Source organism: Cygnus atratus, chromosome 6 (assembly GCF_013377495.2).
Source record: "Cygnus atratus isolate AKBS03 ecotype Queensland, Australia chromosome 6, CAtr_DNAZoo_HiC_assembly, whole genome shotgun sequence".
In the NCBI taxonomy this organism is placed as follows: Eukaryota; Metazoa; Chordata; class Aves; order Anseriformes; family Anatidae; genus Cygnus; species Cygnus atratus.
Window position 1 is genome coordinate 38257424 of NC_066367.1, and position 15276 is coordinate 38272699.

The 15276-nt window shown below is 48.6% G+C and overlaps 1 protein-coding gene across 2 annotated transcripts in view; it reads left to right on the forward strand.

The window, feature by feature from the left end:
- LYPD6 (LY6/PLAUR domain containing 6) overlaps positions 1 to 8431 on the forward strand; it is a 29117-nt gene extending 20686 nt beyond the window's left edge. For both annotated transcript variants that reach the window (XM_050711624.1, XM_035566081.2), the window contains 4 exons: positions 1713 to 1892; positions 3237 to 3335; positions 5780 to 5910; positions 6935 to 8431. In XM_050711624.1, coding sequence (XP_050567581.1) covers positions 1775 to 1892; positions 3237 to 3335; positions 5780 to 5910; positions 6935 to 7096 — 510 coding nt within the window. In that variant the 5' untranslated portion in view covers positions 1713 to 1774 and the 3' untranslated portion in view covers positions 7097 to 8431. The remainder of the gene's footprint in view (positions 1 to 1712; positions 1893 to 3236; positions 3336 to 5779; positions 5911 to 6934) is intronic.
- The last annotated feature ends 6845 nt before the right edge of the window (positions 8432 to 15276 follow it).

The window sequence follows — 15276 nt, forward strand, 5'->3', positions numbered from 1 at the left end:
TGTGTATTTGTGCAACAACCTGCTATAAAATGCTTGTTGTGAAGAGCAGTGTCTGCAACAGTGGCAGGTGTTTTGTTAAATAACCAATATCAACTTCAGCAACTCCTCTACTCTGCTCAGGAATTTTTGTAAGTTTTTTTTTTTTTTTTAAATTCCTCACCTATAATTAAATCTGTTTCAAACATACAGAATGGAGGTTGGTAAATGAATTCTCTCTATTTATTTGTGGTTCTTGCAACTCCTCGGAAGTGGTGTTGGCAATTAAGCTATTTGATTACAAGAGGCACGACTGGGGTATTTTTAGCGTGCAGCTGGAGGATTTCTGCCTCCCTTTCACACAGGACTAACAACCACTTGTCCCCTGGTTCTGACAGCTAGGCAAGTTCTAACAGCTACATGGAAATTTGGCTGAATAAGCAGCTGGTTCCAGAAAATAAGGAGCTCGTATGATGGAGGGACAACTGGTGTCCTCAACTGTCAGACTTTGAGCAGTACTATGGATACAAACACCTTTTGTGACTATGCTGGGAAAACCCAAAAATTGTTTTTGTATTATATGTGGGAGGACTCACCTACGGAGCCTAAACACACCTCGTTTGCTTGTGCTATGTGGTGTGTGACTTGTATTACGTGTAGATATGTGCCCTGAAAGCAAGAACAGGCAAACTGGAGTATACCCGCTTGGTGCCATTGCTTGTGCACTCAATGCTCCATCTCCTTGCGTTGCCCTCAGCTCAGAGACATCAGGACATGTGGTGATTAAGCTCCAGATCAGGGTGTATTTGGGCACGAGGAGCTCAGAAACGCGACTAGCCCTAAATGCAGGCAGGTAGCCTGCTGCCTCGCCGGGGTGGGCTCCGGTTGGCTTTGCTGGGGCTCTTCCTGAGACCACACAGGCAGCCACCCATCCTCGTTCTTTTTGCTTTCATGTGGCTGGGAGAGGCTCGTTTTATTTCCTTTCTGTTTCTAATCACGATTTCATTTTCCCCTGGCTGATGCACATCTGTGGAGTAGACCCGATGGAAACGGGCACTTCCTTCTCTGAAAGGTTAAAACAACAGCAGTTAATGCACCGCACTAAGTGCTATCTGTTTCTGTCAGTATTTTTATGGATTGCATGGTGTTTTAATAACGGGACTGTTTTCAGAAAAGAGCCAAGCCCAATGACAGGCCCCCAGTAGCCATTGTGCTGCTGGTCCCACGTAGGCCTTGAGCAAGAAGCAAATCCTCCACCACCAGACAAAGGTTGGGAGGCAGCAGCAGGAGGTTGTGTCACGACCCCCTGACCACCTCTCCCCCCCAAAATGTTTGATTTATTAAATAATGTTAAATAATTAGTACATAAATAATGTCCCGTGGGCTCACTGCAGACCTGCCTTTCACAGCTTCTTCTGGCCAGGAGAGGGCTGGGCAAGGCCCGGGCAGGGGCCGGGGATGTCACTGAAGAGGAGCCGAGGCAATCGCAGGATGGTTGAAGCTGGAGGCACCGCTGGGTCCATCAGGCCCAGAAGTGGGTCCATCCATCCTGCTCGAGCAGGGCCACCTACAGCAGACTGCCCAGGACCACGTTCAGGTGGCTTCTGAGCCTCTCCAAGGAGGAAGACTCGGCCGCCTGCGTGGGGGCCGGGGGCTGGTGGGAGCAGCCTGGTTTTGGCAAGGTGGGGTTGCTCCATCCACGCCATCTCCTCACTTCTGTGTTTTGCTGTCCCTAGGTGAGCTTTCTGACCGCTGCCGCACTCCCAGGGCCACCGCATGAGCACGGCCTCGGCGGGCGATGGCCTCGCAGCCCAGGCTGGCCCGCGTCCTGCTGCTCGGCCTCGTGGCTGGCTGGCTGAGGGCCGTGCAGCCCCGGGACTTCACGGTGAAGGACATCGTCTACCTCCACCCCTCCAGTAAGCACGGACCTTTGCTTCCCAAGGGGATTAAAGTGTTGCAGACAGCGTGGCAGGGGCTCCTGATTTGCTGTATTTTTGGCTTCAAGGGTTTCTGGCCACCTCGGCCACACGGTTTGTCCAGGCACATCGATAGTTGTGAGCAAGAGTCAAATGTGACCATGCGCAGCTGTGGCACAAACTGTTCACAACTTTATTTCTGTAAGTGCCTGAAATAATGAAATAGCAGTGTTATGCATCTTCAGGTCTTCCATGGACTGTCCTTTTAATAGTTCGTTTGTTGTTCGTGTACAAGCTTTGATTTAATTCCACGAGAGTGCTAGCAGAGCTGTGCCTGCCATCTGTTCCCAGAAAAAAACTTGTCATTTCAGAATTTGGCTTAAAAATTTTATATTCTATACAGACAAGATGAAATTCTTATATGGTTATGCCCATAACCGTGATCTGCTAATTGTCCAGGGTGAGGTGGGTGAGTTTAATCAGTGCTGTGTTGTTGTCCCACCCCAGACTGTTCCTTTAGGGCAGCATCAACCCACTGGAGGTGCTCCCACCTGAAGAGACTGGAGAAAGGAGGACAGCTGACAAGCAGCGAGTCCTTCTGCATGGCAAAGGCCACCTCTGGTACCTAAATGGGGTCCGGCCCGCACCACTGTGCTCCGGGGGTGGGCAAGGGGAGGCAGTGAGGAGGACTGAGACGTGGCTCACGAGGCCTCAGAGGCTCAGCTTGCTTCGCCTCGCAAAGATAAATGTGACCCAGTCACCATTTGGCTTCTGAGATGGTGGCAGCGTCTTGAAGACGTATTGAATGTGCTACAGAAACCCTGCCAGGAGACCACTTAGAAGCTGGGCTCTTCATTTGGTGAGATAATCAAGGATGGAGGCTGCTGTTAACGGCTGGAGGTTCAGCAGATAGATATTTTTTCCCTTTGGGGACACAGCCTGCTTTCAAAAGTAGCCATTCATTTCCTCAGCGGGACAGTGTCCAGAAGTGTTTAATCCATCTGATACCATGTTATCAGCACTGGTAGAGTAACAGTACTGGATGCGAGCTCTGAAACCAAGAGAACAAACACTCCTTGCTCTCATTAGTACCCTTTGAAGTGGGTAGTAGGCATTTTTCCTGGGTAAACATGGCTGAACAGAGTCCTTATTGCAGGTGTACATGCCCTCCTGATGCTGCTGGTGGTGGCAGGGTTCTTACAAATAAGGACTAACTCGTGGTGAAGTTGACAGCTATATTGGTAGTAAGACTTGTCTGAAAAGAAGGAATGTTGCCATGTGCCTTTGAAAAGCAGAACCGGATTAATTGGGTCATTCTAACTGAATATACTCTATTCCTTTCAGCCACGCCATTTCCTCATGGATTTAAATGCTTCACCTGTGAAAAGGCAGCAGATAATTACGAATGCAACCGCTGGGCTCCGGATGTCTACTGTCCAAGAGGTAAGCAGCCACACACTGGTGTCACCCTACCTTGCAACACCTGCTCAATGCCCCGGCCGCAGGGACAGCGCTGAGCTGTTCTTCCCTCAGTGTACTGCAACGCCGGCGGTCGCTGCTCCTGTTTGTGAGCCTCCTCTACGTGGAAGATGTGTAAGTGATACAAATAATCCTTTAAGCTTTTCTGTCCCTTTGCAGTGGGTGAAGTTTAGGACTTTCATCTACTCCCCGTACTCCTCCAGCTCGGTTACAAATTAAATCAGGCTCATGTTTATTTAAGGGTTGTATTTCTTTACTGGTGTGTATGGGACCAGTCGCTGCTTTGTTCACTCCCCTCCCTTATGGCACAAGGCCCCACCTCACTGACACACCTCAGGGCAGCTGAAACCTCCTCTTTTTGGGTGGTATCGAGATCTTTGCAGTGTCTTGGGTTATTAACTCCCATCATTCTGAAGGTGAGGACATCTCAGGGCATTGGGTGCCTGTATCCAACATCCAGATATCAGCAAGATCCTCAGCAAGCTCCCTCACCTTGCTGAGACCCTCAGGAGACATTAAGGTTGTCCCCAGCCCCTGATAGAGCCTGTTCACAACCAGAGAATGTGGGCAGTGCCACTGCAGACATGGGAACTGTGCTGGGGACACAGCTGTCCCTGTGGCAGCGGGATGCTGCCTGGGTCATCCCTCAGCTGGTACCCTCTGTAGGCTCAGCACCACTGCTCTGCCTCTATCTGGCACCTCTCTGGTCTCTTGGGGGATATTACAAGTGTCGTCACGAAAATATTTATCTTGGAAAGAAAAAGAGAGTAGCTTGAATTCCAGACTAACCAGCTGTGTTTGCAGCCTGTGTCAGAGAGCTTTATCTGCTTCAGAATTTATTTGTTCAAAGAGCTCAAATTGGTACGACATCAACAATAATAAAACGATCAGGCTGGTTGGCACCAGATGAGACCAATATTCCTGGACACTCCCTGTTTTGACAACAGTAGGTGGTATTTGAGGTGATTAATGACGATGTTACCAGCACACAAGCCCGTAGCTTGTGTAAGGAGACAGGCGTGACTCCGAGGCCTGCATTTAGCAATAACCAGCAGAACTGACTTGACCAAAAACTGTTAATCTGGAAAGAGAAGTTGGTGCTTAATAGCTGTCAGGGGAGGGGAACACCCTGCTTTGGTGCGGGATGTTAGAGGTGGGAACGGGCGAGCTGCGAACCTGGGGCTACCTGTGAGCTCCAGAACAGAGGGCTGCTTATCTCCTGAAACCGCATGTAGGACACGAGGGGTACCATATTTTAGGTATGACAAAATTTTTTGCAATGGAAAGTTAAAGCATGAATCCCTGTACTGAGCAGAGACTGGGAGAAGCACTTCCTAGAAGACGGCTCCTGCTGTGCATTAGCCTTGTTTTCTGGTATTTAATAGCTTCAGCTCAAGCAGAAACTGTTAGTGATCTAATTTGTATGGGAATACTGCACTTAATACTCTCAGTCCTCTATCTTTGGACATCCTGTGGGTGGGCCAGCAACTTGTGCAATGGGCGATCATCACTGCAGCAGTGCTGAAGCTCCAGCCGCCGAACACGGCGGCCAAAAACGCTGCTGGAGGTGGCAGTTTGGGAAGCCGGCTCTCACAAGCCGATGTGCTGCTCTGGGCCACGTGGAGCACCATGTCTTGTGTTTCTGTACCCAGCTTAAAGCAGAGAGGTCAGACTTCTCTCGCTGGGCACATCCCTGCTCTGCTGGCTTGCTTAAATTTAGCCTGTCTGAGACCTGACTCGCCTTTTTGGAGCAAGCTGACTGCTGCCTAAGGTACTACAGTGCTTAAGAGCACCACCTTTCATGCTGCGATATCTTGTTTGAATTGCTCTGAATTTTTGTTCTTTTAGGTAATAAAAATGTATAGGAGTTGTGCCCATGAAGCACATGGGGTCCCCCTCTGTCCCTGTCCCCAGAGCAGTACCTGTGGGTTAGGCGTGGTGCTTCACGTTGTGCAGGGGAACAGACGCATCTCCAAGATGGTTGCACAATATTTGCTAAAATACATGCTATCTGTTAACCTAGAACAAGCTTGGAAACAAGAAAGAAACCACCTTGAAAGAGTTATAGGGTGCTAGAAGCTTTATTTGTTTCATCTGGGCCCTGAGAATTCCTCAGAGAAGTGAGAACTGTTACTGTGATTATCCAACATGTGTGTTTCTTTAGTTTGTCTGCAACGTACAGACCCACTTTACTGTTGGGAACAAATCTTTGAGTTCCAGAATGCTTTGAAGTCCTGGGTTTGGGTCAGAGCTTGCAGTGTGCGTTTAGTGACATCTATGTATTGTAATAAATACAACAACATTCTCTTTTTTTTTGAAATGCTAAGGTTTCTTTCCTATTTCTTCTTACGTTTAGACTATCAAAGGCCTTGAATTTGTCAGTTAAACACATTTTCTGTGCTTCCTAGGTACAAGGTACTGCTTTAGCCAACACATGATGAAAGTTACTGGGGAAAGCGTATCCGTCACCAAGCGCTGTGTGCCACTGGAGGACTGTCTGTCTACTGGATGCACATATGTAAAGCACGAGGAATACAAGGTGAGGAGAATTGCCTTTTCCTTGTATAAACACTGGGCAGAATCTGTCTGGCCCCTGTCAGGAATCCGACTGGTTCGGTGGGTAAATCAGCCTCGTCAGAGATGGAGTTTCTGTTCTTAACGAGCTCCAGCTCATTTCCATTTGTTAGGGAAACAAAGGAATAGTCTCTCCCAGAACAAAAGCGTAATCTCTGTAAATAAGTGTCCTGGCAGCAGCTCAGAGGAGAAAACCGCTCCCCTCTGCCGGGAAGTAGGAAGTGCTTTGCGTGGTGCTGCAGCCTCTGCTCCATGACCCTCCCTGGCCTTCTGCCGGAGAGGGGCAGGGGAAAGCCCCCAGACCACAGCAGCAGAGGTTTGTATTTGAATAGAATGGTTATGCATAAAAGATGCTTCTGAAGGTTGATACTCAACCTTTCCAAACTTCTCCAGCGGGTTAAAATCAAAGAGCTTTCTGGATGGTCAGGCACTGAGCAGTCCCTTCTGCGCTTTGCACATCCTTACCTTGGTGCTCTCAGCCTCCAGTGCACTAGTGGCCTTGTTGCTCTAAATCTACTTGCTCCAGCAGAGAAATATCGCAGCTGAGCTTTCCTGCCCCCAGGGAGCAGAGCTGCAGGCAGGCAGTGCTCGTGGACTGCCACGAGAAGTGTCTCAACCCAGTGCCTGCATACAAAGTGAAGGCAGCAACAAAAAACCTATGGGAATAGTTGCCCATTTCTATGAGCTCTGGCTCTACTTCTGCCGAACAGCATTGGTTTTTTTCCATCTTTTTTTTTTTTTTTAGTGGGGAGAAAAGATAAATAACCTCTTCAACTGGACATTCTCTGCACTAGCTGATGTATTGTTCTTGCACAGGTGGAAGAGCTTGCTGAATCACTCTTGAAGTAGATGGGCTTAAAAGAAACCAAAAAAAATATATCATTATGGTGACTGTGTTGATTTGCAAACGTCACATAATTTCCTGTCCATCTTTATTCAGTGGCAGTGGTATTTTTCAAATAACCGAGTTAACACCTCCTTTCTTTCAGGTATGCACTTCCTGCTGCGAAGGCAGCATCTGCAATTTGCCACTCCCAAGGAACACAACAGACGCCGTGTTCACGACCCTGTCCCCGCTCAGCAGCACAAAAGGACTTTCCTGTCCCGTAACGCTGACAGCCGCCTGCCTCCTGTTGGGGTTCCTCTTGTAGCATCGCCTTGTGCTGCTCCACGTGGCACACGGACACGAGGATCCAGCCTCCTCACATGTGCTTGGGACCTGCGTTTTGGAGCTGTCTTTGAAAAACTGACTTTTGTTAACAGTGAACTGGTGATCCTGGTATGTAGATGAATTTGAAGGGGGTTAAAAAACCATGTTTCTTTACCGTTTTCTGAAGAAACTCATGCAAAACGTGTCCAGAATTAGGGCTTAGACTGATGCATACGCTTTTCTAAATGTCTGTCTTTTCTCCAAGAATTTTTTTTTATTTAGAAGCACTCCATCACTGCCACCTCCTGTTATCACCACTTGCTCAGTTGAAACTTTCTTGTTTTCATCATTTGGCGCAGCAATTGCTCCAGTTAGCCCGCTTTGAGAACGTGTGGTAAATCGCATAGAGCTGCTCTGCCTCTGCAGGCTTTACCTTCTTTCCTCCCCTCTCTTCTCCTCTCCTCCTGTCGGAGGGGGGACAAGCCATGCGCTGCAAGGAGCAGGTTGGAAAGGAGCCATGGCAGCTTGGGGCCATCCAGCACCACACCACGTGGGTTCTTCCTCCGAGGCTGTCCACAGCCAGCAAGAAGCGGCACCCCACAACAGCCCACACTTCGCCACATAGGTGGGTTGTATTTGGGTGTCAAGGCAGAGGGACTCCAAAACTGGAGCTCCTGAAGCAGTGCTGGGAGGGAGGTGGGTGAACAAGCCCTGACCTCCATGCGGGGGAGCTGGCAGCTCTGGCTTTGTGGTGCCAGCGTTGGGGCGTTTACACGTCTCCGCGCTCCGGCACGTGGTCCTGTGAGCTGTCACCTTGGTCCCGATGCATCAAAAGAGGCTTGAGCAGGACTCCAAGCATGAATAACCCTGCTGAGCCACACGCCATGGGCACCTTGGTCCACAAACGACGGGGAGCGGCAGGTAAGCGAGGTGAGGCTGGCCTCTGCATGGCTCCTGCTGTGGTGTCTCCCCAGTGAATTAGTATCGGTCGTTTCTTCACGACTTCAGAGTTATGCATGCAGCATCACTGAGGTACCGGGAGCTTTAAGTTGAAAAGGTAAAAATTAAGAGAGAGGAGTAGGCAACAGCAGTCTGGACAAGGGGACACACGGTTACTGCATGAGAGAGGCTGGATCCTGAACAGCTTGTCTCGTTTTGTTGACACACTGCCATTGCAGAGTATGGAATACCACTGGCTGCAGCTTTGTGTTGGTGACCTGTGGTTCTGCTTTTGTTTGGACATAGTGTATGCAATATTTATTTTTGTATGTTGAGTAGGCTCTAAAGTGTTCAAACAGTACTTAACACAGTTATTGCCAGGAAAGAAAAAAAAAAAAAAAAAAAGGTTGTTTTGCAAATGGGTAAGCCTGTAGTATATAAATTATCATAAATATATAAATATATATATATATAATGTTTTGCAACACTGTTGAAAAAGAATTGACTTTGTTTTGCAAGGTCAGTTATAAAAACAGGGTGTCCGTGGACTTCTTTTAAAGCTAAACAATTATTATTTTTTATTTAAAAAACCCCACCATAGTCATAAATTGTTCTTTGATGGGCTAATTTTGGCTAGTCGTGCTCCAAGGTAACTTGGACATTTTGATGTGAGATAAGTATTTTTAAAATTTACATATATACTTATCGTCAAAATTGAACTTTGAGCACTGGTTCTTTCATTTTTTTTTACCTTTGCATATAAAAACTAATCTTTCAAGGACAGCCTAGATGCTGGCACTCAAAACCTTGCATTTTGAAGTCCTTTCAGTTCTCCTGTGACTTGCTCACAGCTCTCTAGTGTTAAGGGGGTAGTTGCAATCTGCTATTTTATGCCAGTTAGACCTACCTTGGAGACCCTGAAAACAAATCGGCCGTGCTGTGTCCGGCCTGTGCCCTCCTGTGCCAGCTCTCGGGAGCAGAGCTGGGTGCTGGCTGCTGGCAGAGCTGCTTGCTGCGTGTGCCTTGGGAGGAGGACAGAGGGGACGAGTTCTTCTCCCACTGCAATTTAAATATTTAGTGATTACTATTATCCTGCAGAACTGGAGCTGGGGTTGGGAATGCCCTCGTGCTTCAGCTGTTCTGGTGTGCGGCCTCCCCGTGTTTGCCCCATCCTGTGCAGGTGGTGGCTGTTCAGCAGTGGGATTCTTTAACCTAACTCACCCAACCTAACCTGTGCTATGATAACTCCAAACCCGCTGCCTATAACCACATGGATCACGCTGCACAAGGGGCAGTTTCCTTCCCAGGGAGCTGGAGGAGCGCTGCTGCCACGCGAGGAGGTGCCAGCAGGGAGGTGACACGTGTGCCACTGCCAGCTGCCTGACGAGTGGCAGAGAGCCACCCGCCACCAGGAGCATCTGGCAGAGAGCTGCCTTTGGGCTGTGCTCGGGTGGACCTCAGGCAGACCGGAGACATTTCGGGGCACCTGGTAGCGCTCCCTGCCCACAAAGACTGCGACTCCACCGATCCAGGTCATACATCAGCATTACAGAGGTGTTGGAGCAAGCTGGGTACTTCAACTCCCTTTGCAGTCAGTGAAGGATAAGGTGGCCTTCTTCATATGCTAAGGTGGGGGCAAATTGTGTCAGCTGCGGCATGCGATGGGACTGAAAAGAGCGAGTCCAGGGGACGGAGAAGAAGCTGAGACCCTGCACGACTCTCCCCCCGTTGGGGGTCTCAGAGCATTTAATGCTGAGCTGCACCATATTTATTGTCATGCTCTAGATAGGTGATATTCTCTTTAAATGTCTAATTTTTTTTTTAACTATTGTAAATGCTGTACATTTGTATAAATAAATGTTTTAAATCTTCAGGTGATGTGTGATGTGTCTGATAAATGCCCCGTTGCCACCGCCAGCCCTGCTCTTTGCCCCCTTTCCTTCCCCAGGGTCCAGAGAGGAGCTGTATTTAGAGCACTTTCACTGCTGCTGCTTTAACTCCTGCTCTGGCTGATGAGCCTTTCCTCCTACCGAGCTCCCATGGATTTGTTACTTTTTTTTTTTTTTTTTAGTGAGCATTTAATAAAATAAGTTTGAGGAGGTTACTGCTTTGTTTGTGAGCCATGGATCCTCATTTCCTTCAGCTCCTCTTAAAAAGCTTTGAGTTTTCCCTAACTCTGCTGCCACTCATTTAGTCCCAGTGCCTTCTGGTGGTATTCATGCAGTTATTTCCAGCTTGTTCTCCTGAAACCAACGCTTATTTGGATGTAAGCTAGTGAAAGGATTCCGACAAAATAAGCTTTGAGCTATATGCTCCAAATAATAAAAAAGTTACATATGCTTTTGTAAGTTAAAGATATAAGACTATATCTAGTATGGGATATGCTGACGGTCCCTGTTCCTGACACAGAAGTGAATTTCCACGTTTTTTCCTAATTCCCTGGCTGTGCCGAGTCTTTCCTGGCCACGGAAGGATGGGAAAGTAGCACATCAAAGCTTGCAAGGGCACAACGGCAAGAAACCAGGAACAATGGGTGAGCACATCGTGCAATTAATGCTACGTGCCTAAAGCAGCAGCAGGAGGCTTTAAGAGGGGTTAGTGTCAAGACGTTGGCAGGTCTCGCTTAGTAACAAAAGATGCGACGGCACCTTACCTGCGAGCTTCAACAACTTGCAAAACAGTTGGGTAAACTCCTGAGTAGGACGTTATTTTGTTTTTCAGCTGAGGGATAATGGCATCCGTCAAGCCCAAAGCAGAAGGGCACAAAAAAGATGCTGCTTCCACATGGCATGGCATCATAGCGCAGGGCATGGCATCGCGCTGCGTTGCCAGCCGGACGCAGCAGGGGCAGGCTCAGGGAGCAGGTCTGCACCATGTGCGTGCACACAGCTTTAGTTGAACAAATGTGATTTACAGCAGTGCTTTTAACTAGGGTACACTGGCTTACCGCTCCTGAATTTCCGCCCTAGTACTGAAATAGGTTTCCCTGAGGGTTCAGCAGTTGGCGCAAGAGCCCCTGTTAGCACATCTCAAGCAGCCCCCCAGGGTGAGCCGCAGTGCGCGCAGCCCTGCGGCACTTCTCCAACATGTTTCGTTAAACACTGAGTCCCACAAAAACCAGCACTTTTTTAAAAACAAAAAACCAAAACACAAACAAGTAGAGGAACCAACCCTCTGAATCAAAGTCCGCATACACCTCACGGTCTTACACTTACTTCCAGCTGCACATCAAATTAAATCTCTTTCAGCTTATACACATTCATGTGGTTTACAACTTCTATCATTTTTTAAGCCTTCATCAGGTTTAAGCACGTAACATTTCTACATTTCATCAGGGGGTGCTCAAACCTACAAGTTTCACACCAAAACTAGGAGGATGCCTTCAGCACGGTGGAGCCTGCCCACAATGAATGCAAACAAACACAGCCGAGGTCTGATGCTGGAAAGACAAGGAAAGGCAGTGGCACCGAGCTGTTAAAATCTCCCCGAGCGGGTGTCCATGGGCTGAGAGGCAGCAGCCCGGCAAAGCCCGCTTTGCTGTTGTGTGTTAACAACTCGCTGCTCAGTGCACAGCTGAAACAGGCACTGGTTATGCTACAGAGGCTCCCACCAAGACCTGCTGAAGGCAGACAGCGCCCCAAAACTCACCGGCCCAAATAAAATAGAAACTAGAAATGGTGAGCCCTGGGAATTCCTGCCCTGGGAAGCGGGGGTCAGCACGGCGCCGAGGGGGCTGTGAGGTCCCACAGCGAGTGCCGCGGGGAGGAGGAAAACACAGGCTTGGTTTTCCTGATCGTGTAGCAGAGGTCAGGGAAATCAGCAGCTCTCTTGCTGCTCAGCCGCCATCAGAGAACAGGTCTGATGAAGGAGGGTGCACCTTTAAAAAACCGACTGCACTGAATGAGCATTTTTGCAAAAATGTATGCTTTTTTTTTTTTCCTCCCATGCATGGAGAAAGCAGCAGCGATTCTTCCCCGTCCCAGCAAAAACACCGAATGGCAGCAGCAGGCTGGCAGGGGGAGTCAACGCTGCCAGAGCAGCTCACTGCCTGGCCCCATCCATCAGTTCCTTGGGGAAACCAGCTGTGGAAATCCTCCCTCACGAAGGACTCCGACCTTCAAAGACTGGTTTTCAGTCCCCGAAAAGCTCACACATAAAGCTCACCCTGCGCAAAGAGGCACACTACCACCCATCTGTCTGTAAATATCATACATTTTACATACAGTAAAATTAGACCACACATCTAAAGGCACATCTCTTTGGAAAAACAAGAGCAGGATGTGCGCAGGGAAGCCCGAGCTTTGCACAGATAACTGTTGAATATGCACAGTCGGCACTGAAGGCCGTGGTCCCAACAGCCCAGGAGCCCTGCATGCACTTCAACACCTGATAAATAATTTCCCAAACAGAACAGCTAGCTACGTAGCTGGTGATTTTTTTTATGTGTTGCTTACCATTAAGCAATAGGCTGAGCACACAGAAAGAACTTAGTGGGATGAATCATCAGAAAAAAAAAAAAAGCATAAAATCTGATCAGAGCGACACGCGGCATGGTCTGGGCAGGGCTGGATCAGCAGCATGCCACCGGCCGCCCCTCCCTGTGCTTCTGGCACACGGACAGTGTGAGCTCCCACCCTGTCCCCCACTTGTTTTTTTTCCTAAGGGCATTACATTTCTCTCAGAATCAGCCCATGATAATCGTGGGTTTGTTCCAAAGAGTGGCTCCGAGCCACTTCTCAGCACCAGGCTGGTGTTAGCGCCCCAGCTCTCCTGTGCTTCCCACCCGAACCGTGGCTCCTGCTGTGGGAATTACTGGTGTTAGAGCATGCTTCTAGGCATCTCTGAACCCCAAACTTCCCCCATCTCCTCTTCCTTGCCTCTCCCAGGCTCCACAAGTGCCGAGCCAGCAGCAATGCCGTGCTCGCACCTTGCACACCACACCAAGCTCCCTTCTATGTTCTGGATCAAAAAACACACTCGGCTCAACACTCTGCTAGGGAGGGTAAAAATCACTGAAAAAACCACAACCAACCAACCCAAACCCCAAGCATGGAACTGCTGCAGGTAAACACAGTGGCTTGGAAATAGCTAACTAACTACCCACATCTCCAGCTTGCCAGCTCCAGTCCAGCACTTAAGTCCCATTCAAATTAGTAAATCTCATCAAGATTTTTTAGCTTCAGGTTTTCCGAGCTGGGACACCACCACAGGGCATGGACTGGGTGGCATGTGGCTGACCAGCAGCAAAGCCAGCCCTTGGGAAACCCCAGCTGGAACAAAACCACGTGGGTACTTCAGCAACGCAATATTTTTTTTGAATATCTTGAGGCTTTTCTCCTCTCACCATGACGGTTTCTCAGCAAATACTACATCAGATTTCAAGCTTGAGTCGCCTCCCTCCAACCGTTCGATTATTTTCAGAGCCGAGAGCCTCTCGCAGGACACAACTTACCGGCTCGAAGGATTACCAGCAGACCAGTCCCAGGAGAGCCAGGCTCAGCGGAGCAGCTCGGTGAGGGCTGTGCTGCAGGACGAGCAGGGCAGGACAGTGCAGTGGGAACCAGCTGCAGCTCGGAGCCCGTTAACCACCTGCAGGATCACTGCTTCCCCGACAGCAGGTAGGCAGGGGAGAGGTTTTTCCTCTTTAATTAAAGAGCTTTGGTGTTTGAGTGTAATGTTTAGGGTGTGATCATGCAAACACTTCGGCTTCAGACACCTGCATAAGGCAGATGTTAGCATACACACACTGAGCTTAGACCCCAGGTGAGAAAACCCTCACGTGCCAAAGGCAAACTCGGCACCCCTGGAGCAGCTGGAAGGGGACACATGGCCACGCTGCGTGCATCCCACAGCGAAGACGGGCTGCTGACAAAGAACACTGTCAGACACCGTTAGCCCCTGGGAAACAAAGAGAATTATAACAGAGCGGGACCCTATGAAAAAGCCACACATCGCTGCTATTGGAGCTGATACAAGCCGCTATTGTTGTCCTCAAGCAGCTGCTGCAAGGCTCCAGCACGTGGCTGTGTGTGTGCATGTAGCTCCTGGGCACCTCCCAGCTGCGAGGAACATTTCCCTGTGAGAGTGCCTGCCTGCACGAAGAGCTGAGCCGCGAAAGCTCCGACCTTCCTGCAACAGGGAGCAGAAGGCACACACACAGAGCAGTATCTGACTTCCCTCAGTGCGTGAAAGCCTGATGAGCTGCACCTTTATTTGGTGGAAATTACAGCAGCTCAGCTGGCTTCAGCCAACTGATTTAAAACAGCTGCCCCAAAGTGAAAACCAAGAGGCCCAGGTCACTCCAGGGGCAGCAGCTCGTGCTCAGGTGTCGCCGATTGCTGCTCGAAGGTCTTTGCCCAGCAGCCTTGGTAACAGGGCAAAACTGCGGTGCTTCACCACTGCTGCAATTAAAGGTAGTTAGCCCAGCTTAAGCTATGCTCCAAGACAAAAAATAATCACTTAAACTGCAGGAATTTCACTCCGTATTGTTATTTATAATCAATTTTTCCAACAAGCTCGCGTGCACTGTCACAGCACCCCAGCTACACGCACTGTCCCCTCTGACGCTTTTCCAAGCTGAATCCAAGAACAGACCACAGCCCGTTGTAACACACAATGACATGAGATGAAGTATTTATGCTAAAAGACACGTATATGGTAAAAACAGCTATTCAGAGAGAGAGAACGTCAGGGATTGTTTATGGTTTTTGACTTTGTGTAAAAAAATGAAAAAAAAGAAAAAAAAACATTAAAATTTTGTGTTAAAATTACCTATTTTCCTAGGAAGATGGATTTATAAAAATATCCATGTATTAAATGCTTCATTTTGGGTCACACGAGGTATTTCAGCCTGCAATTATTCACTTGCCAATTATTTCATGCAGAGTTTATGCTCCTTCACCAGGAAAGTGTGAATATTTTTTCACATTCTTCATCTCTGCTGCACTGCTAGCAAGGCATCGCCATCACTCACATGGTCTCAAACACAAGACCTGCTATCGGTGTCCACTAAATACAAACTTGAGAGCAAGAGAAGGAATTAATTTAATATACAGGGCCACACGGGCAGCTTTGAAGTGTTAACGCTATGGTTTAGCAAGTTACCTAATTTCTTAAGTGAATGATTTCAGAAGTACTTGCTGGGTATATTCTAATGCAATGTAATAGTAGTAACATCCTCATCCCTAGCTATCAGACTATATCATCTCTATCTATCAGACGTTTTAGAAGCTTCAGTTCGGC